General features: G+C 44.0%; 3 protein-coding genes across 4 annotated transcripts; 1 reads left to right on the top strand and 2 right to left on the bottom strand.

Annotated features, from left to right (window-relative positions):
• The first annotated feature begins 1 nt into the window (after window position 1).
• LOC119660581 (F-box only protein 9) lies at window positions 2–9314 on the top strand. 2 transcript variants are annotated; one of them, XM_038069236.1, is made up of 4 exons: window positions 2–239; window positions 481–1211; window positions 1279–1423; window positions 8671–9150. In XM_038069236.1, exons 2-4 carry the CDS (start codon window positions 481–483, stop codon window positions 9148–9150), a joined length of 1356 nt encoding a protein of 451 aa, XP_037925164.1. In that variant the 5' UTR covers window positions 2–239. The 2 variants fall into 2 exon arrangements, with proteins under 2 accessions (XP_037925164.1, XP_037925163.1); XM_038069235.1 differs by having other exon boundaries at window positions 9–411; window positions 8671–9314.
• LOC119660580 (testis-expressed protein 10 homolog) lies at window positions 9299–21704 on the bottom strand. Its single transcript, XM_038069233.1, has 6 exons — window positions 21389–21704; window positions 10397–11390; window positions 10105–10275; window positions 9804–10047; window positions 9587–9741; window positions 9299–9524 (listed from the first exon to the last, which is right to left on the bottom strand). Exons 1-6 carry the CDS (start codon window positions 21563–21565, stop codon window positions 9316–9318), a joined length of 1950 nt encoding a protein of 649 aa, XP_037925161.1. The 5' UTR covers window positions 21566–21704; the 3' UTR covers window positions 9299–9315.
• LOC119660583 (protein PET100 homolog, mitochondrial) lies at window positions 21700–22262 on the bottom strand. Its single transcript, XM_038069238.1, has 2 exons — window positions 22106–22262; window positions 21700–22044 (listed from the first exon to the last, which is right to left on the bottom strand). The coding sequence occupies exon 2, from the start codon at window positions 22036–22038 to the stop codon at window positions 21778–21780; it is 261 nt and encodes an 86-aa protein (XP_037925166.1). The 5' UTR covers window positions 22039–22044; window positions 22106–22262; the 3' UTR covers window positions 21700–21777.
• Between the last annotated feature and the right edge of the window lie 23 nt (window positions 22263–22285).

The raw sequence follows: 22285 nt of genomic DNA, 5'->3' as shown, positions 1-22285 counted from the left end.
ACAGTTCACCAACCGCAAGCATTTCCCAAACAGTCGCAAACTGTCCCGATCAGCTGGCTGGCCTTCGTCTTGACATGTTTCCCCAATCAGCTGCCTCCCAGCCTTCTTCACGTTTCAACTACGTGAGATAAAACGCATTTTTCAGCCTTGCCTGCCAACCAGCTTCCAACCGCCGACCAAACGAAGACAGCGAAATTGTCGTGAACGTCCGGTGTCTTCGCAGAGTTTGCAAGTGTGCGGTAAGGCAACGTTTCCACGTAACATGGAAAAAGTCTCCTCGATCATTTACGAAATCAAATTCAAGAACGTCCCACTACTACTCAAATCTGTCATTCGCTACTCAGACCGTGAGCAATTCTTCATTTGCTTGTAAGATAAAAGCGCCCCACGCAATCGATCGTATTGAGAATGGTAACGGTCGCCGCGCGTGAACCTTGCCGGACGTGATAAGTGATGTATCCCCCTTCCTGTGTTTTGCAGATGACGAGCAATGCTGGCGGAATCGATGGCGACGGCGAAGACTCGGAGGAGTCTTCTTCCTCCTTGGCAACCATGCCCGGTCAATTCATGACCGTCCTGGATGACTTCCGTGAACAATGGCAAAAGGAGCTAAAAGGTGAATCCAGTCGCGGGACCCCTACCCGGGAGAACAACAAGCATAAATCACTCCACACCACTCAGAAGGGTCGGGACTTGAGCGACGAGTCGAGGGCGGAGCAACTTTTCCTGCAGGGAGCCGAACTGGAGAAGCGGGGAAAGGTGTACGATGCCCTCACCTACTATCGCCGGGCCGTGCAGATTGTACCCGACATCGAGTTTCGAATTTATGAGGCCGCTAAGAAGGCTCAGCAAGCAAGTGCCATAGCTGATACTGCAAATCTTAACAGGAACACCGCTGACGATGAGGAAGATACCATCAACGACGCAGACGGCGACGAGGATGAAGACCTCTCGAATGTCGATTTGTTCGCCCGTTTCCACAACGCAATCTTGAAGAGTGACTCTTTATTCACACGCACCAACGCCGAGAAGGGGATGCTGATTACAGGAATGCACATCTCTGATCTTCCCATGGAGATAATCCTGTACATTCTTCGATGGGTTGTTTCGGCCCAACTCGACTTCAGGTCATTGGAACAATGTGCCGCGGTGTGCAAGGGTTTCTACTTATGTGCAAGGGATGAAGAAATTTGGAGATTAGCGTGCTTGAAGTAAGACCAAACCATAACTGCCAATCACGACCATGTTTGTCTGCAATAACACATCGTTCACTTGCAGAGTTTGGGGAGTTAATACAGGTATTTTGCAGAACTCTGGATATAATATGTGGCGCGAGATGTACATTCATCGCCATCGAGTCCTGTTCCATGGGTGTTACATCAGCAAGGCAAGTTACATGCGATATGGAGAGAATAGTTTCCAGGTAAGTCCGAGTCTACGATTCTATGTGACTTCCGCAAGGGAGAAATCTAAATATTGTTACGTTCTTGCTTTACGTAGACGCGTATCGCTGGATTGCATAGCATTAGACAATAAGCCGTTCTATAACTTTAATATAAGTGCTTATTTTGCATTAACTTTTACAACCGTACTGCACAATCAATTATAGAACAATTCCTCCAACTGGTAAAATTCGAGGCGTATTCATAACCGACGCGATCTGTTCTAACTCTAGAACTAGACTGACTTGGTGGGCATGGAACTGTGATTCTCTCTGGAGCGGGTGTTGAACACCTTTGCTTCTCGCCTTTCTCTCTCTCTTATTTTCTCTTTTATTCTTCATGCCGGTAGTACTGTTGGTCATTCGCTTCTGTTCCCATGGTGCTTTCCTGTTTTGCTTTCTTTTAAGTTTTTTTCTTAGATCTTGGTATTCTTCCGGCGATTTCACCTTGACCTTGCGTCCCATATCGATCGACGGGTTGACTATAGAGTCAAAACCAGCGGTTAAATACCTTGATTTAATGCTCGATTCGAAGATAAGCTTCTTCGACCAAATCAAAGCAGCAGCGGAAGTATAGGAAGTATAATGCCCTTGACATGGAGGTGCATTCTAAGCGCCTTGCTCAAGTGCAGAGGCGGGGAGCTTTGTGAGTGATCCCCGTTGCTCTCTTTGCCAAGGAGCGCAAAGCTATCTACCGCCGTAAAGGCGAGAACTTAAGAGAGGTGGTTGTCCGTGAAGAACGTCAACGCACCCTTACCGAGTGGCAACTTTCTGGACAAAATGAGCCAAGTAGCAGATGGACTGCGTGGCTCATCGACAATTGAGACCCGTGGTTGAACCGAACGCACGGTGAGATTGATTACTTCTTTACCCAACTTCTAAGCGGGCATGGAGGTTTTCAATCTTACCTGCACAGGATTTAAAAGGGACGATCTCCTGTTTGTGTGTTCTGCAATGGAGTGGCGAACGACGCTGAACACACCTTTTTCTCTTGCGAGAGGTGGGACGGCTTTCGTCAGCAGCTTTATGCAGACACAGGGGAGCTCTTCCCAGACAACATTGCCAGAGAGATACTGAAGAGTGCTGGCAGCTGGAATCGTGTTGCGCATTATATTCGGGCTCTTCTTATTGCGAAGAAGATTGAACACAACCGGCAGAGGGATCGGGTGGCAAGGGGTTCTCTGAACTAACAACAACCCCCCTTCTCCCCTCTCGTTGGTGAAAGGGATTCCCTCACTTGAAGGGTCCCAAAGCCAGGAAAGCGGGAGCGCTAACCCGAAGTAATGTGTCAAACGGTTCCAGGCTATTTCTCTGATGCCGGGGAGATGTTTAGTTGGTAGACCGACAGAGCGTACTGTTGCGGGAGTTCAACATTCTGTGCGTAATCGCATTCACCTACCCTACAAAAAAAGCTTCAAACCCACTCTCTCTCTCTCCCACCCTACTCTCTAAAGGATTTTATATGGCTCATGTTAACTCAGTTTTCTTCATCAACACGTTTTTTTCGATGGCATCATAGGGTGGGCTGCCAAACATGTTACAGCCACTGTAGCCATCAGGGGTCATCTGCGATCTTAAACAAGTCGCTTACAATGTGGGAAGTGCCCGAGCAAGTAGTTCTGACCCTCCTCATCGCCTCAAGCGAGTGTTGATCGGTCCGTGAGTCCCGAGATCAGCTAAGCGTAGGTCAATTGTCAGGGAACTATTGCGGCTCGCTCTCTCGGACACGATGCGCTGGTAAGATTTTCATCGAGAAAAAAAAAAAACAGTACGAAAATGCGAAAGAGGTAGAGGACGTGATAAGGCTGCCGTTGTGGGCACTCCAGTACTCTCCCGTGTTCCTGTTCCGGTAAAAAAGCTCAAAGGCATAAGCCAACTGGGATGGAAATCGCTCCTGCTGGAGCCGATGAGGAAAGGTTTAATCAGGAAATACGCGACAGTGGTGAACCCTATGCAGTCAGCAACGTTCCTTTATAAGAACTCCAGCAAAGGCGTGAAAAACGGGCTGATGGACCTGGAAGAACTTCTGAACCACATTTCTTTCTACAGACGTTCATGAACAACAGCGAAAGGTGCACGAAAAACAGAAACAAACTTGTTTCCTGCTGAGAACATTGTAAGCTCCAAACGGAACGCAAATAGTTCACTGCGAAATTGGGGAGAAAACAAAAAGAGGAAGATACATTTGAAGAAGATTTCGTCCAAGTAATCTCCACAGCCCAGAAAAGAAGGAAAAGAAAGATAAAAGGAAACAATATACCATATTGTCAAAGAACTGTCTGTTCACAGTCAAGGCGGTTGTGAATGACGAAACGAAGAAGGATTAGACAGGACAACATGCCGTGGATGCGCCAGTTAGGTCACAAAGCACAGACTTGCAGTGAAAAAGAAAATTGCGTTCTCTACAAGGAACGCATTTGGTGAGAGCAAAGCATACACTGCGAGCTTGGATTGGTATCCAGTCTAGCTTATGCACGCCTTACAAATTGACATGTGCCAGTTTGGAGTTACTCACGAGTTGTTATCGCAGTTGACTGCGGAGATAAAAATGGATTTAGTACTAATTAGGGAGCAATTCCGGAACAAGAATCCAGCTTCATGGCATCTCGTCTTATCAGAACAGTAACTGACTTCGGGTTCTTGCCCAAGGCCAATGGGTTGACTTTGCCCGGAATCGGTATTCAAGGGTAACGTTTTTGAACACGGAGGGGCGGATTCTGGTAAGTGATGACTTAGATTTTAAAGGGAAACGGAGTTTTAAGCACCCGTTCCATGCTTACATTCCGGCGCTCACGCTGTTAAGGAAACATCCTTGACGTAACTTTTGCTTCGAAATCACTGGTGGATAATAGGGAAGACTTCTACATAAGTTTGAAGTGGTTGATGGTATTTGTCGGCATGCCACAGCCCGGGGCTCTCCTGGATCATTGAACGTTGAGAAGGTGTTTACCGTTTCGACGTTCAACAGAGGTTTTCTCGAAGCTCTTGGACCAGGCAGAGCCGCATTGGAAGCCCCTTCTCATTTGTGTCTCCAGTTTGCATGGAAGCCATCCTAGTTTTTTGTCATTTCTGGAATGTCTTCGGTTGTCGCTCCCTCCGTTTGCCATATCGAGAAAGAGGCTTGGTGGCCACTGCAGGTGGGCGATTAGATTTGAGATTTCTGCTTCTATCTGTTCCGGTGTTTCTAGTTGTGGAGTATTGTGTTAGCATGTGGTGGTAGATGTCCCAGTTTATGCTTTTTCGACGGATTTCCAATATACAAGTTATATATTGAGAATTGCACTGTAGTCGGATGAGTTGATTGTGATGTGGTTGTTAATGTTCTTTGCTAGTGCCACATCAATTATGGTGCCGGTTTTGCTGCGACCAAAGTATGTTGGTTGCTCTGATGCGTGTGTAGAGTGTCTACTTCTGTCTCGTAAAGGAATTCTTTCAATTCTCCCATTTTTGTGGACTAAGGCGATCTGTGCTGGCAGTTGTAGCACTGCGATTGGTTTATTCGGGGTTTTTTTACTCGACTTGCACTATTAGGTGGGAAATCGATATCGCATTGTATATTTCTGTTCTGTCTGGCATTAGTACTTTCAATAGCTTGAAGGGTCCATTCTTCATCTTGATGAAAAAACATTCTATAGAGTGGAAGCCATGTTCTTCGAGATCTTCTTTCACATTCTCGGGTGCTATTCTTTCGAGTCCTCGAATGATAACGTTAATGTCCTTTTCCTCCGGGAGGAGGTAATTATGGAATTGAATTCCTTGTTCTCTAAAAGCTTTGTCAGTTTTCGGTGGTCACTTGGCTGCTCTGGTGTAATCCCCACGGCGAGATTTATTCTCCTTCCCTATATGAAATTGATCTTTCTCTTTCGAATCGAGGACCATTTTCCTGGTCGCTGTAGAGTTACAGCTACGGTGCCTTTCTCCATTGTCTTGAGGCTTTCGTCTTGACTTGTTGTCGTTGATGGTTTTAACGGTGATTTGGGTTTTTCTATTTTTTAAATTAGAGGCGGCAGCGTTAGTGCCGGCGCTGGTTTCGGTGATGTCAGTTGTGGAAAGTTCAGATCTTCCTCCTCTTCAGTAGCGGTGTCTGATTTGTTCGTGGACATCTCTTCTTCTGATGACGAGTTACTTTCGTTGGTGTGTGACACTTGGGAGCTCTCGATCCTCATGCGCTTCCCATTTTCTTTTTTCTCTTTGTTTGAAAGTCGAGCGATTCCTGCAAGCTTTTGATGAGGGCTGTTAGGCCCTCATTCTATCTCCTCTTTAGCTGCATCAAGCTGTTTCTTGATATCGTACAGGCTACGCTGTAGGCTGGCAATTATGTCACTTTCTTTGTTTTGGACCTCTAGGTCTTTCTGGGCCCTTGCCTACATTTTCCACTACACTACTACACGTTTACAACCATTTCTTTGTAGGTCTTTTATTCTTCATTTAAAAAATGTTTCACAATATGTTGGGCTTCTCCTTAAATTCAACTAGGGCAATAGTGGTTTTTAAAGAACGTTGTCTGGGGATCATATTCGCGGCTCCAAGGGTACTTGTTTCTGAGGATTTCGTGTCTTTCGTGTCCTCCCTGACCCCACATCTGTCGGACATGTCAAAGATAATGCTGCCAATCTTTTTAAGGAAAACTTTGCTGTACGAGGGAGTTGTCGATTTACCGTCTTAACCTTCGCTACTTTCAGACGAGGAGGAAGGGAAGGTCCAACTCAACCAATCTCTACTTGTCTGTTATCCATCCCATAGAGCAGTTCAGGCATGTGTTTTAATAGCTAGGCCGAAAAAATGTTTTTGTTTGCTGGTTTGTGAGCACAGACATTGAGATAGTTATCACATTCCGTTGAGCGCTGAATTACTTTCACAATGTCAAACTTCATTTCTTCCATCATCAGGACGAGAAAAGGGTTTGCAGGCATGTAGGGAGTCAGTGATGACAGTAATTTTTTTTACCTTTCGCCTTGATCGTTATTATTGGGGGATGTCACTTGACCATCGCCTTTTTTTTCGGCATTAATTTGCGTTAATTCCTCGTTTAGCCCCACAAAATTACCGGGGTAATTAGACGTTACAAAATGTGCACAACTTGAAGTATTTGGCGGTTCAATTTAATATGTATATATAATAGGAAGATGCTGAGCGACTCAGAAAAAAAGCTTCAAAGTAAAAAAACTGAGAAGGGCAGAGATAATTTTTATAGTCATAAAAATCGCCATCTGTCGAATGGAATATTAAAAGGATCTTCTGTTGTCTCCATGCCCGGTAAACATCTCACTTGGCGAATTCTCCGGAGTCTCTGCGGCGCACCAAAATCGGGATTATTTACTTTTAGATCGCCACAACTCATCTTAAGTGACTGACCGGTGCCCGGCAGACAAATTCCCAAAAGCCATTCCAACTCTAATTGCATAGCATGTATTTACAAATTGTTGCGTTCTCCTGAATCTCACTTCTGGCATCGAGTCGCTACCTCGGCCAGCCTGTCTGATTTCAGATGTGAGATAGAGAATTTCAAAACGTGTTATTTCCAATTTATTTCACAGGAAATACGACTCTACAAGTGCTCGATTTCTCAATAATGCGACGTTAACGCACGATTTTCACGAGCGAACAGAAGTTCTCTTCATTTCTTATGAAATATTAGCAAATTTCCGTCCGGGAGGTTTTGGTCCTCCGATTTGAGACCTATCAAAGCGCACAAAAACCGTGACATCTAAATCAATAACAGTTATACCTTTTATAATTCCTGCTGATTGATGTTCCTGATTACACCGCTAATAATGATGACTGGTGTTAAAATTACTTAACCGGAAATCCGTTTTCGTCAACTCCTTTGATGTACTTCCAAAAGGAATGATAAGGAGATGACATAATAAAAATCCCTTTTTCCTCCCTTCTCGTTCACGACTCCCCGTCTAACGAACTCCAACACACTCTGATATTAGGCCGGTGAATTCCTCCAGAAGTGATGTTCTAATTACCGCCAAGTATCCGTTGCTTTCTTGGGGTATCAGGAAACCTCTTGAGTGTTCCGATAGACTTAATGGAAACCACACGGAATTGTTCAGAAAGCCTACGCCCTGTCCGCTCATCAGCTGTCCATCGGTAAACTCCTTGGTCTCGCTAAAATTGACTTTGAACTTCAGAGTTCATGTTGCCAGCAAGATACGCAGTAGTGTTGACGGTTGCGGCAAATCATTCCCATCTGTCACGATCAATTCGCCTGAATGCATTCAATAATGTGCAGCATGCAGCGAAGTTTAAGGAGAGAATTGTTTGAGTCAAAAGGAGGAAGAAATTTAATTTATAAAGGACAGAGCTGCTTTCTTTCGTGAATGCTAAGGGTTGGCTCTGAAGATCCGAGCCGGCTGGACTCTACCTCCCTGCTCTCATAACAACAGTCACGGTGTTAGGAGTTTGTGGCATCAAAACGGCTCACCAAAGCGCTAATTGGGCTCCTCGGAGTGGCCACTAATACCTACCCCTACCTACTCAAGGACACGACGAGAATTATATGATCAAAAAAGGATGGTGGCAATTAAAGGGGTAAAGAAAACACGTGAAGCTAAAGGGATTTTTACATATTATATACTGCAAAAGAAGAATGAAATTCCATTCCCGTCGCGAGGCCACTGCCTGAAGAATCAGATACAATCATGAATTGCATGAATTATTTGACGACCCACTAGCAATAGACACTAGTCAAAATCCGGAAATTGCAATGGGTTGGTCACATCGAATGAATGTATTATAGAAGGAAAGAATTCTGAAACGAGTGCTGAATGGCAAAGCCAATAGTAGCCGAGCAAAAGGGAAACCAAGAGAACTTTGAGAGGACTCAGTGGAGGCAGATCGCAGCTCAATTCTAGAATTTTCTGGAGGACACGGTCTTTGGATTAGATAATTGGAGGCGATGCGTCCAGGAGGCCGGAAGGCTCCATTTGAGCTGTAGCACCATCCAAGAAGAAGGGGCTGTTCAACGGTGTTAGATTGTTGTACGCCTGTCTTTCAATCACTCGGTAATCAATTTTTTTTTGCATTTTCTGTACTGAAATATGTTCTCCTTAACAAATGTCCTTTGCGATACCTCCCAAATGAACTTAGTTCCTCAAAATTTCAAAATAAATTTACGTCGTAAATCTACCGTTGATTTTTTCTAAGGTTTTTCGACGGTCAATTTTGCAAAAAAAACATGTTCAAATCGCAGATAATGAACTATTTTTTTTTCATTTCAGGATCAATTCTATCGACCAGTACAAATCGTTGAGTATTACCGATACGTCCGTTTCTTCCCCGACGGTGTAGTACTTATGATGACTTCAGCCGATGATCCAGCACAAGTTGTGGGCAAATTGCGTACAACTACGAATTTACGTCCTGAAATTCTAAAAGGACACTACCGACTACATGGCGAGCAGGTGATTATCGTTCTGAAACGATATCAGAAGACCCAAACCTACTCAGCCGCAGGTGGCAAAAAGCGCGGTTCTAGCAACGAAGCTGACGACAGTCATACATTCTTCATTGAGTTGAATGTTGCAAGCTCAACACGACGAAAGTTCAACCAGTTGATTTGGAAGAGTTACACTTTCACGCAAATGAAGAACAGCTTCGAGATACGCACTGACTTTGAATTGACGTCGGCCAAGTATCCACCGTTTTGGTTTTCGCGTGTTAAAAGCTATCATTTGGAGGCCGATGCGCCTCTGCAGTAGAATTTTTAAATAATAATGAATTTGTGTTATATATGCCTCAAAGGCGATTATTTGTTTCCTGTTTCTTGTCCAAATACTCCAACCCAGTAGAATAGAGTGAGCGGAAAGCATCGATAACTAACAAGGAATTCTAGTGAAATATATTTTGTTTAAGTGGAAAATGACTCATGCATTTATTTTCTTGGAAGATTGTTCTAGGATAAACGAGAAATAGTTAAGCGTATTTTCGTCAGTTACATAAATTTGGGCGTGACCTTTAACCTTCACTTGGTCCTCTAAACTCCAGCCGTCGATCCAGTAGAACATGTTCATTAAACTTTTTTGCCCGTCGAACTTGTCGTCGCATCCAATAATGTTGATCGATGATAGATTTTCTGAGAAGAACATTTTTAGAATAAAGGAAAAGCCATTTGGACGCACAATGGGAGGATTTTACCTATAACTTTCAAAGCAGAATTTCTCAGTGCTTGCAAAAACACTTGATTCTTCTGTTTCCCTAACTGACAAAGCGTCATTATGACACTGAGGGGAACCTGTGGGTTGCACAATATTTGCGGTAAATCCTCTAGCCAGCCGTTGAAATCCGAACCCCTGAAATTATAATTTTACAAAGTGGTGACATAAGAAACTGGAAAAATGAGCCTTCCTCCTACCCGTAGGCTTTGTATAGATCATTCCTCATAATGATATCACAAAGAACTGTAAGAATTTTGCTCTTATTCTCGCGTCCGAATAGTTCATTTTGGAAACAGTTTAAAACCGTCTGAAGGAGCATTTTTGTATTGGCCTTGTCGATCTGGAGGAAATACGCGCCGTTTTCATATAAAATTTGTCGCAGGCAATTCGGCAGCGGTGAAACCCAATCCGGAGAAAATTGTTTGAATGTTTGGATATTATCTTAAAGAAAAACTAATTATTTACGCTGTTCGTGGATATTAAACCTCAAACGTATACTTATTAAAAATTGTAAAATGTGCGTGGCCTGGTCAAAGCTGAGGTCTCTTTCGGAAGCATTCAATATGCAACAAAGATAAATTATATTTAGATTTTGATTCAGGCAATGTGGTCCGGAAGACTCGAATACTTCACGATCAGTTGCTTGGCCCTTTGATTTGGTTTTCGACACTGCGTTTGTGGAGAAAAAGAAACATAAATATTAGTGAGAAGAGGCAATTATCATGAGCAATAATAAAATTTGACAGCAACAGTATTGGGTAGGTTGCTTCCGAAAGCATCTTTTACTCACCTCCGCTCCCTTCAGCTTGCTGATAAGGCATTCCGCCCAACATGTGCTCGTTAAGTTCTTGACGACATTCCTTTTTGAACCAATCACACACTTCAGTGTCGTTCTCTTCGTTATCACAAATAACCGCCAAGTCCCACAAATGTATTAGAATATTCAAAATTGTTTTAAGAGTTGATGCTGCATCGTTCGAGATCAAAAGCTGTTTTCTTTGCAATTCTTGCTTATCAAAACTCCGAACTTCCAGCCACGAATCGAATAACAATGGAACGAGCTGACTGATGTATGTTCTCAACCGATCGCTCTCCGTATCTTTTACCACGTCCCTAGATCGAACCAAAACGCTAGATAAGTCGTAGTGTGTATTCAAATGCATTCTGTAGATGGGACAATACACATCGACATTTGGAACGAATTGATAGTGTGCCATCGAGCTCTTTTTAGTATCACTTGAAACCTGCGCGTCTGATTGTTTATGACTTATCATTGTTGCCAGCATGTCCTTCAGTCGCTCTAAAATCTTAGTCCGCCATTTGATGGTTGTAATCTTACTCCCGACGTTGGTTGTCAGAGTTCTTCCAGGTTTCGCGTCACCTCGAAATTTTGATATCATATCCAGAAAATTCGAAAATATTCGATTACTATTTCCAGCAACCAAATGAGGGACGTGTATCAGCAGCACGTCAAGCATGAGTAGCGAATCTTCTTGAATTGGCAGTTGAATATGTGTCATAGCGCATCGTAAATATGACGAGATCATTTCAAAGAACGGTTCAATAGATGAAGCAGGGACCAGAGAGAATAATGTGCCGAGGAGCTTGAAGGATTCGCGTCGAATATCTTTTTCAATGTCTAATGAAACGGCTGCAATGCCCTGTACAAGGGGACCTAGATGACGGTGGACTTCATCTCGCTGTATGTCCAGGTATTCAGAAAGTGAACGAATGGCCGCCGTTCGAAATGAAGCGTTGTGATGCTTGAGACGAGTTAAAAGCTCCTGGAATTAAGAAAAATAATATAGAAACTGAATAAAGTTATTGAAAGTGTCATCTTTTTATTGCTATGATATATACCATACAATTCGTCATTCGAGGACCTATGTATCTTTTCCATGCAAACCACAAAAACTACGTCTCCTTCCCCCAAAATTAGAACAAAGATCAAAGTATCATCGATCCTTTAGATAAAATTTATTCTTCAACTTAAAATATCTCTTCGAAAATAAACTTAAAATGCTACATTCCGAAAATCTTCTGTTAAGATTTCTGCCATCGAGCTTGGTGCTATCGTAAACAGCAACAACGTTGAATCTGTTTTCTCTAGCGCTGTATTGTGCTGTTTTGAATCACAGCTCCTAAGACCCTGGTACTTGCAAGGGCGCAACGGAAGTAGAATCACTTCCGCCGCATAATAATTCTGGGATGCAGCCAACAAGATCACAAATCCTTTGTCAGCTTACTTATCTTACTACTATACGAACACCAAATCTTTTTCCATTTGGCACAGGCAGTAAGCCTTGGTACATAAATGACAAGAACAGCGAGTATATTCTAGCTTCATAACTGACCAGGAGAGTGTAAACCGTCCTCGCCGAAGGACTGCCAAGCGTAAAACTTTGCCCGGCCAGTTCGTCGGTCCATTCATTCCTTTGTGGCGAAATGCATAAGAGAAAGACTGAGCGAACCGCCCATTAGCTTGGAGGATTCTCCGACTTTAAAGCCGCCTTTGATAGCATAGCCAGGGTACATAGCCATGAGAGAATTCGACATCCCGACGAAATTGATAAGACTGACTAGGCTGACCCTGACCAATGTGCGAGGCCAGATATAAGCAGCATTGAACACTCTCAAGACCATTTGACATCAACAACGGGATACCCTATCATGCGTCCTCTTTAACCTGGTCCTGGAGAAAGTGATCCGTGATTCTGAGGTAAATGCGAGGGGACGATCCTCTTTAAGTCCACCCAAATACTGGCCTATGCTGACGATATCGACATCATGGGAAGAACCACCCGAGACGTACAAACTGCCTTCATCCACATCGAGCAGGCGGCGCGAGATCTTGGGCTGCACATCAATGAAGGCAAGACAAAATATATGGTGGCAACGTCAGCACCGAAAACCAACCAACTAACAACATCAAACCGCACTGGTCAAACAGGGAGAATAAGGATAGGAGAATACAACTTCGAGACCGTTGACAATTTCTCCTATCTAGGGTCGAAAATCACAACCGATAACAGCTATGATGATGAAATCCGCGCACGATTGCTGTCAGCCAACAGAGCCTATTTCAGCTTACAAAAACTGTTCCGCTCGAAACGTTTCACCATAGGGTCAAAACTCTTACTGTACCAGACAATGATTTTGTCAGTCCTCATGTATTCCTCAGAGATTTGGGTTCTTAGCAAGAAAAATTGCGAACTCTTGGCCGCGTTCGAGAGAAGAATCCTCCGAAGAATTTTTGGCCCTCTACATGAGGATGGACGATTCCGTAGCCTACACAATGACGAAATCTATGAGCGATACCATGACCGTCCGGTTGTGGATAAAATCCGGCTCAATAGGTTACGGTGGGCGGGTTACTTAATCCATATGGATGAGGATGATCCCGCCCGGAAAGTCTATAAGGGCAATATCTACGGTAGAAAAAGAAGACGAGGCAGACCCTGCATGAGATGATGGCGTAGGTCAGGACGCCAGGCAGCTTTTAGGGGTATCGAATTGGTGGACCTCGGCCTAAAACCGGGATATCTGGAGTTCCTTATTAACGCAAGCCTAGACCGGATACCGATTGTTGCGCCGTTGATGATGATTCTCCGGCTAGATGATGGCTCGATTATCAACCGCTACGTTATATGTCGGTGTCAAGTTACACCTTTATACCGCAGATAAGCTTTCCACATCGCCAGTATCTCCGCATAAAATTCTTTGAAATATTCTAGATGATTGTGTGATTTCTATATCTTGTTGGTTTCCTCAAAAACTCGTAACAATTACACAACTCACTTTCTGTTGTTGAAAAAATGCAGGGTCATATATGGCAACGTCATAGAGCGCAGCTCCGAACTGGTTAGGAATACCACACAATTTTCTCTTGAACCTCAGATTCCGTAGAGTGTAATTCATTAGAATTGTTCAAAGCTCCCTTGGTAGCCTAAGATATTACTATGGTCACAAGGTTCAGTTGCTCCGAATTGTGATTCACGGAATCTGACGACATTGTTCGATACAATGAAGATAAACTTCAGGGATCAAAGTCAAGGAGGCGCAAAATTACGTTGGACTGCATGGGTTCCGTGGTCTTCACACTTGCAATTCTATAGTTCCAATAAGGCCTGGTCCTACTGTGTTCTATGCTTAGGTCACTACACAATAAGTTTATAACTTATAGACTAATGAGCGCACATCCAGGTTACCATTTTCGGACAGCCCTAGCTTGTTTCGAAAGTCTTTATACGATCTTAAGAAGCTAAGTAGGCATTGTTAACCTGCATATCTATGTTTAGCCTGCGAACTTTCAGAAAACAGTTGCGATCACTATGAGCGTCCGTGAATACGGGTGATATCCGTGCCTATAATGCTCGATGTTAATTTATATTTGCATTTTGGTAGATGTAATGTCATGGTGGTGTGTCTTATTTGGTTCTTGTCCGATTTATTATTCCCAGGTTGTAGAAAAGATGTGTTACGTGATCTTCAATTAAGGCTGCTAGTTTTGTTGATTATTATTGCAGTGGAATATGATGTAGTCATTGGGGCGAACTTCACGGTCGGAAGGCATCCATAATCTTTTTGATGATTATTTTCGGGTAGATATTCGAGGGTAGTTGATGCACAAACCAGTTTGGCTCTTCTGATAGCTTTGTGTGCTAGGAGTCCAAACCAGCTCCTCCAGATGAGAAACGTAAATAATAGCGTGAATTTTCGCTGACCATGCCAGAGATGAAGCGATGGCGTAGGCCAGGACAACTTTTAGGGATATCGAATTAGTGGGCTTCGGACCAAAACCAACATGTCCGAAATTTCTAACTAAGGCAGGCCTAGACCGAATACCGGTTGTTGCGCAGTTGATGATGATGACTTGAGATATGAAGCTTTTGCACACGCCAAACTACCAGTTAAAATGATAATTTTTTGAAGATCTTGGTCCTGTGCCATTTGGATAGCAAAATTGATCGCTGCTAACATCTGTTAACATCGAAGCTTCACCGAACAGTTGAAGATTGAAGAGTTAATATAATTCTGACAGAAAAAGGGGAGTCTGCTATATTCTGCTGCAATTTTAGACCGAGAGGAACTCAAGGGAGTGTTGTGTTCAGATTTTCATGGACCTGGTCGGTACTTGATCTGATGGAAAATATTTTCTGCAGCAGTGAGAATATCAATGTTCCTGTTGAGGGAATTTAATTGAATAATTTCCTCTGCAATGAGAATCATTCTTTGGTTCTTGGGGGAAGGTCCGATCGTGTTGGCACAGGTGACATGTGTTGGTGTGGACTTCGTAAGACCTGTTCAGGGTCGTAATTGGGAGATTGTGAAGCTGTTGACGTTTGTGTTAATGCAACTCGGAATTTGACTGTGGCTTCTATAGAGCGTTGGGCTTTTGTTGTGATAGAATCTATTTGTGTTTGTTAAAATGTCATCAAAATAAAGCGTGAGAGTGACTGAGCGAGTTATGTTTCTGCTCAGTTCAAAAAAAAATTTTAAGTATTTCCCTTTGATATATGACAAACCTTATAGTGTTAGATTTATCGATGTTAATGGAATTTGCCGTTGTATCGTCCGATTAGAATACAGACTAACCCTTTGCAAATTAGAAAGTACATGGCTAAAGAAGTTGCCTTTGGGGTAGACCAATTTGAATTAGTGTATAGCAATGGTCTACTTTGAAGGATAGCAATATTTCAGATGCTTCATATTAACCTTTTCAGAAGCACTTTGTATGCCAAACAAATAACAGATACTTGAAGATTTATCGATATATACAGAGTTTAGGGGCTACCAGTTTCGTGACGGTCGTCTCATTGAAGCGATATCATGAACCTCGGGAACAGATGATGAACTATGTTTGAAAAGCACATTCATCATATCAGTAGGTAAAAAAATTGGGGTACACCGTATGTAGCCGGTTCAAACGGAAGCAAGCATTAGAATTGGGCCTTCGGTATATCAAAGTGCCAGACGTTGTATTGTCAATTCAGGAGAATCTTTGCTGAGTTTTTTTGCGAGGAATTGTGGGATTGTAATAGCTTCTTGATTTCTGTGGTCAAAGTAGAAACATTGGCTAATGGGGAGAGTGTAAGGATTCAACTATGATGTTTTGTGGAAAATTTTTTGATGTAAACAACGATTACATCATGGTTTGTGTTGTACGGAAGTTTTTGAAAAATAATGCTTTGCTTGAGGGCGCGAGGGCCCTCCGAACAGCCTTGCGAAGTGGTCACTGGTCACCAAAGTTAAACATCTGATTCCACGTCAAGTTTTTGAGTGCCAATCAGTCATGTGTGGCATTTGATAGCGTCGCGACGCTTCTTTCCGCTACTGAGCACTATGGTAGATCGAGCACTTCATTGGTCGCTTCGAGGTCGTTCTAGAACAGCGGCTATTTTGAAATAAAATTGGTCGTTGTCTGAAAATATATCAATTTCTGAGCGTTCTGCATGGTGTCGATTATGAGATTACGGACTTCATGGAAGTATATCTGTTAAAATATTACAATCTTCCAGTCAGGTTAAGCGGTTTCTTCTACAATGGGGCCGCGAGATGTCGAGTGGAGTGGGGAGTATTGGAATCGAGTCACCTCCGACGAGTGTAAACTTAAGTTTCACGAATCAGATCGGCGATTTTATGCAGGAAGCCGACCCGGAGGACGTATTGCAATTCCATGGCAAAGCCCCCAAATAAAGTGTAGTAATTGTATAAGGTTGATTTGTCAGGCATGGTGTGGGGAGCCTTAAGTTCGAAAGCTGTGTCATAACTCAGAATAGCTACAGCTGCTATAATGTTAAGTAATATTGCTAATTATTACCACCAATTCATAAATTTAAGGAAGTCATCCTTATCCAGTGCATCAAGAACACAAAATATTAAAAAATTTTAGTAATCAACGTTCTTACAAAGCTACGGGAATCATACTTTGGGTTGACATAGTTCTGATGTCAATCTAAATAAAAATATTTGATGTTATTTTAAGTACCATATACGTAGGATATTGCTAAAGATGTGTGCCACTCGAACTCATCTGGTATGCACTGCCGTTTAATTTCCAGGGAATAAGAAACTTCTGCTGATCGAACCGGCATGTTGCACTGGGGAGATGGGATGGCAAGAATCCGAACACTGCACCCATATGCACAGTACATGGATCGTGGACAGGCAAGGCAGACCCGGGCCTGGAGCTTCGGCGGGATATTCCTACTAATCAGACTCCAGCCGGCTAGCGGATTCTTCGCAAGACATTGAAAATACGTTTGCCGCAGAGTAGGGGGCAATGTTAATAGAAAGTTCAATAGCACGTCAGCGGGCCAGGTAGAGGGCTGACTACCCAGAGCAAAGACGTGAAATGACAACGAACAAGTACTTATATAAGCAAAAACATAATGCAATGGAGATAAAATTAAAACAAACAGTGGGTTTACCACGACGCATAGAGGCACGCTCTGTCTGGTACAAGAGATAACTACCGGTGTCTACATTAAAAATACTACCCGGACAAACAGGGAAATTAGCCATCCTTGTCAGAGTAGTGCAGAGACTGAGGTGGACTAGAAAATTATAACATTACTAACTGACCCGCTGATCATCGTCGTGGAAGCGGCAGCATCAGAACCGATGATGAGAATCAGCTCTCTCCACATGGTACATAAGGAGAGCAGCAGCTCGCGTGCCAACGGGGGACTATCTCCCGCTCAACGCGTACTCACTCTTACCCTCTGCCAATAATATAAAATTTACTCCAAGATGTCAAGGACTTGGTGTTTTCGCCTTCAGCGAGCATTTTATTAAATATCAGTCGCTCAGGATAATAATTGCTCACTCGCTTAGGATAATATTTGTAAAATGTCGGTCGGACTGTTCAAGTTTTTGTGCACTCGTTGCGAACTCCGTAAGGTAGCTCAAACGATGCAATGCATTATCAACAATTCGCTCTGAAAGCTATTGTTTGTCCGCATCTACAAGATTACATACTCTTTTTCTCGGAAAGCTTCGAATATCATCTATAACATCTCCAGGAGTTCCCAGAGGTACTTCATGCATCAAAGCTCCAGCCCAACTGAGACAAATGACAAGTTGGCCTACGAGAAGTAATCTTTGTCAGCGAGAGCTGTTTTGACCACCAGCACCAAAATCATAAGCCATCTCGTAGTTCCTCAACCCCGTGAACTCTTCACATTCTAGACGTTTTTTGGAATGCTTAATTATTACCGCTGCCGCATTTCGCACGCCGTCAGACTATAGACTGGGCGCCACGAATTTCTACGCAGAAAGAAGTATTAAATTGACCACCTGACAGAGAAGCTGCTTTGAACGTTGCGAGCAGGACATCTTTATGACCGCCACTTCGGCATTCTCGTAGCCGTTGGCCCTTTGCGAGACTCATTGGCCCGGCATTTAATTAATAATGACCCGACGGAACGTGGGTTCGGCCCAATTTTTTCTCCAGAAAGTTTTTGTCGACCGAACTACAATTACAACGACGAGTTCTTAGCAGTTTTCGCGGTCATAAGTTTTTTCAATGCATCCTCGAGGTCGTCAATGAAGAATCATTTACGCTAATCGTTGGCCGTTCGTATTTGCCTTGACACAACGGTCGTATAAGACTAACGGTGTCAAATTAAGGTGCTCAATTTCATTAGCCACTTCGAGACCCGAGTGGAATATACGTCCGTCGATGAAAATAACGTTACTAACACTCACTCTCGCGGAATGAAAATCACCGTGCTCATCACTAACCCGTCTGTCACACCTGCTAACTAGTCTTTGACTTCCATCCATCTTGACCATTACTGCTACTCTGCTTAATATTTGGCGCATTAAACCATACCAGTCAGTTGCCCTTCGTCGGTAAACCTTCGACTCCGTGAACCAGCTCTAACCCTCCAGCCGTTTCGCCGCTGCCAAGTGTTTTTCTGGGCGGGTCATCCGATGGAGAAAGCAATGTATTCCTGTTAACGGTAAAAAGTCAATCGCCATAAGCGTGGTGAACTTGGAAGCTTTAAAACACCGGATGGCCACTGTGTACAGGAAGTACCTCACCATTATTGACCGTTACACCTTTGGCTCCATGCAATATCGCTGCGGAACACCAGAGCCCCACTACCGTCAGAGCAATTTTCGACCACTGGATCTCATTTTTTGACACCGCGAAAATAGTTTGTGTCGGACCTTAATTCAACTCGTAGGAGCTCTCCATACCTATACAATGTTGTTATTAATATCAGGGGAACGGTATAGTTAGGCGTATGTATCGGACACTCAAAAGCGCGCTCAGATGTAATCTGAAGGCACCTAGGATGGAGGGAGCATTCCGGGCTTCACTGGCCGACAAGGTCTCCGGAAAATCGTTACATATCCGATAAATTTTTCGTGCTGCAAAGTGCTAGAGAGCCAACTTGCGGCGGTCCGAATAGGCGAGGAAACTAGTTAGTAGCGGGAAAATCAAAAATTGATTGGGTAGTTTGCAGGGTACGAATGCGAATAATCCCCATCAAGTGCTGCAAGTGTCTGGACTATGGACACACGTTAGCAACTTGCAAGAGACCCGACAGGAGGACAGTATGCCGTAGATGCGGTCAGGTAGGTCATCAAGTGAAGACCTGCAATGAAAGCGAAAGTTGCGTTCTCTGCAGGTATCGTGGCGCGTCTGGTGATGGGATTGCACGCACATTGCGGGTTCGGGACGGTGTCCAATCTTTACGGCGGAACTAGAAAGTGCTAGGGCGCGAATAACATGATCCACATTCTACAAATTAACGCCGGAGTGCAACCGCTAAGGTAAAGGCTAATCTAGTGCCAATCAACGAACAACACCGAATAGGGACCCGGTTTCATGGCATCTCGACTTATCGGGTACCACTGCCATCTAGGTCGACGGACGACGGCCCCAGAGGGGCCCCAACCGTCACAAGCCTTCTATGTACTGGTGGACGGAAGCCGATCTACGGAAGGAGTGTCATAAACTCCGACATTTTGCATAAAGAGTATAGATCAGCAAAAAAGAGACTCCGCAGTATGAGAAATAAAAGCAAGGGTCGCGGTTGGCAGAACCTGCTGATTGAAGTGAAAGAGAACCTGTAGGGCGTTGGGCATAAACCTGTCACTCGGAAAATTGGAGTTCTGCGGAAGCTCTGCATACTAAGTACCGACATGATAGATTATTCAGGAATTATTCCCCAAATATCCCGTACGGGTTGCCCCCTTTTCTTAATAAGCGAGCTCGAAAAAGCGGTTCTCACCATGAAAACAAGAAGGCACTGGGTCCTGATAGTATCCCGTCGGCCTTGTGCTGGAGAAAAACGAAGTAGTCATCTTGATCAGAAAGAGAATCCGACCCTGCGTCCCATATTGATCGGCGGGTTGACTATAGAGTCAAAACTAGCGGCTAAATACCTTGGTTTAATAGACGACCCGAAAATGAGCTTCTTCGGGCAAATCGAAGCAGCAGCGGACAGGACACAAGGCATAGCTGGCGTCTTGGCATTGTGTTGGCTAATGACGAATGTTGTGGGCCCTGTATCTACTAGGAGACGTCTTCAGTAATCAGTCCGTTCTGCTCTATGGCGCGGAGCCCATGGGCTGGTGCCCTTGACAAGGAAGTGCATCGCAAGCGCCTTGCTCAAGGGCAGATACGGTGAGCTTTGCGAGCGATGTCTGCTTATCGCACGTGATGAAGATCGAGGGAGTGAGTGAGCTATCTACAGCCGTAGGGGTGAAAACTTAAGAGAACTTCAACGCACCCTTACGGAATGGAAACTCTCTTGGCAAAATGAGCCAAGAGACAGGTGGACTGCGCGGCTCATCGACAATTTGTGGAGTGGCGGACGACACTGAACACCCCCTTTTCCCTTGTGAAAGATGCAACTGCTTTCATCAGTAGCTTTATGCAGACACAGGGGAGCTCTCTTCAGCCAACATTGTCAGTGCGGGGGTGCAACACTCCTATCCTACTCACCAAAAAAAAAACATTCGTTTCTAAAGACTTGGCTACCTGCGCTACGCCTTTCGTCCAATATGCGCCGTAGACTTCGTCATAGACGTCAACCTAATACCCGCCAAATTGCCCACTTAAAGCAAGATTATTCACACCGGCTGACGGTCAGTCCCGTCAGGCGTATCAGCAGCACCTGCCCGCCTAGCCTTTGCAGCCACATTAGGGCCAGTCGTCTGCATCGTTCCAGCCAAAGCTATCAAATTTGTGGGTCGACTACTAGACTCCTCTGTCAGTTCCAGCCACGCAAACGCTACCCTTTGTATGCGTGGAAGGAGATCCACGGCAACATCAACCCAACATCGTGGAGAAGAATAGTCACCTTTTTACTCCCTTCGCTGCTTGCGAAGATCTTTATGGAGGGAATGCCTGTGGCGTCTAGCACTTGCCGAGCGTTAGGGCAGTCTTCACGACCCTTGAAGATTTCTCTCTATGGGAAAAGGGAGGGAATCCTCCCAATTTCAAGGCATACCGCATGATTATATGAGATGAAAGCCTTTACGGTTTTCTCACCTCCACTTTTTTGTTAGTCATGGACACGTTGGCATTTGGACGTTCAAAACTGGGAAGTGTTCTGAGTTTACTATAATAATTTAATCCGGGAAACGAAATGTCCAAGCCCCCGATTTCAAGCCAGAGGAAGGGATGGAAACAAGATACACATCTGCAGCTGGAAGTACATTTAGGACCGAGACGGCGCGGGGAAGAGTCAGAATACCCTCGGCAGGGAACTACTGCTGTTAGCTAACAATATTTTAATTAGTGGAGACGAGCCTCATTTACCTTCACACTTTGCTTCCTTTTTCCTTCCTCGAGAACGGTCTCATGCAGCTGCTCCCTTAGAATGATCTTCCTGACTTTGAACTCTGTCTTTGTGACATTCAGTCCTTTCGGTAATTTCCTGTCTTTCAACTTCACTTTCGCCTTTTCCGACTTTAAAAACTTCTTATGTTTCCCCATCGCGACTGGATCACTTTGCGACTATGCAAACTTTGTGGTTATGTCGGACCCACTTCGACGTCAACCAAGTTGTAAACACACGTGAACCAAAACAGCTGATTGTCAAACACACCAGACAGTGATTCCACCAGAAATTCTTATTTCCTAAACTTTTATTCACAGTTTTCACATCATAAACTGGAATTCACTACGCAATACAACTAAGCAAAATACTAGTGCCTGGCGGCCGCCTTTTCTTTGGCTTCGAATTCCTCCAGAGCTCGAATCATTTCTTCATCTTTTTTCGCTCGCATTTGTCGTATCGCCTCCTCGATTTCTTCGCGGTGACTCTTGTTCTCGGGTGGGTATATTTCACGCTTGGTTTTCGTCACCCATTCCTCGAAATATGCGGGTTGATTGAAGAAGTGAAATAAGGCGACCGGGAAGGTCATGTACAAGGCCATTTTGCCGACTTCGAGCGGCCATCCGCCCATTATGATCTGCAAAAATAGTTAGGAGAATTGAAAAGTTGAGATTTAATGCTTAGTTGTTGCGAAATACCGAGATATTTTGAATTATTTATTCAAACGGGTAGAAGGGAATTTGTATCGCTGTCAAGTTACCTCAGACAGATCAAATGTCAAATCCAAGAACTGATTGGAAACTAAACACCTTCCACAAGATCAGTTCACAATAGAAGATGTGAGGTAAAAGGTCAGAGAATCTACGAAGAATCTGTTG

Source organism: Hermetia illucens, chromosome 6 (genome assembly GCF_905115235.1).
Source record: "Hermetia illucens chromosome 6, iHerIll2.2.curated.20191125, whole genome shotgun sequence".
In the NCBI taxonomy this organism is placed as follows: Eukaryota; Metazoa; Arthropoda; class Insecta; order Diptera; family Stratiomyidae; genus Hermetia; species Hermetia illucens.
The sequence above is the reverse complement of the archived record's forward strand: the minus strand, read 5'-3'. Positions and strand labels throughout refer to the sequence as shown.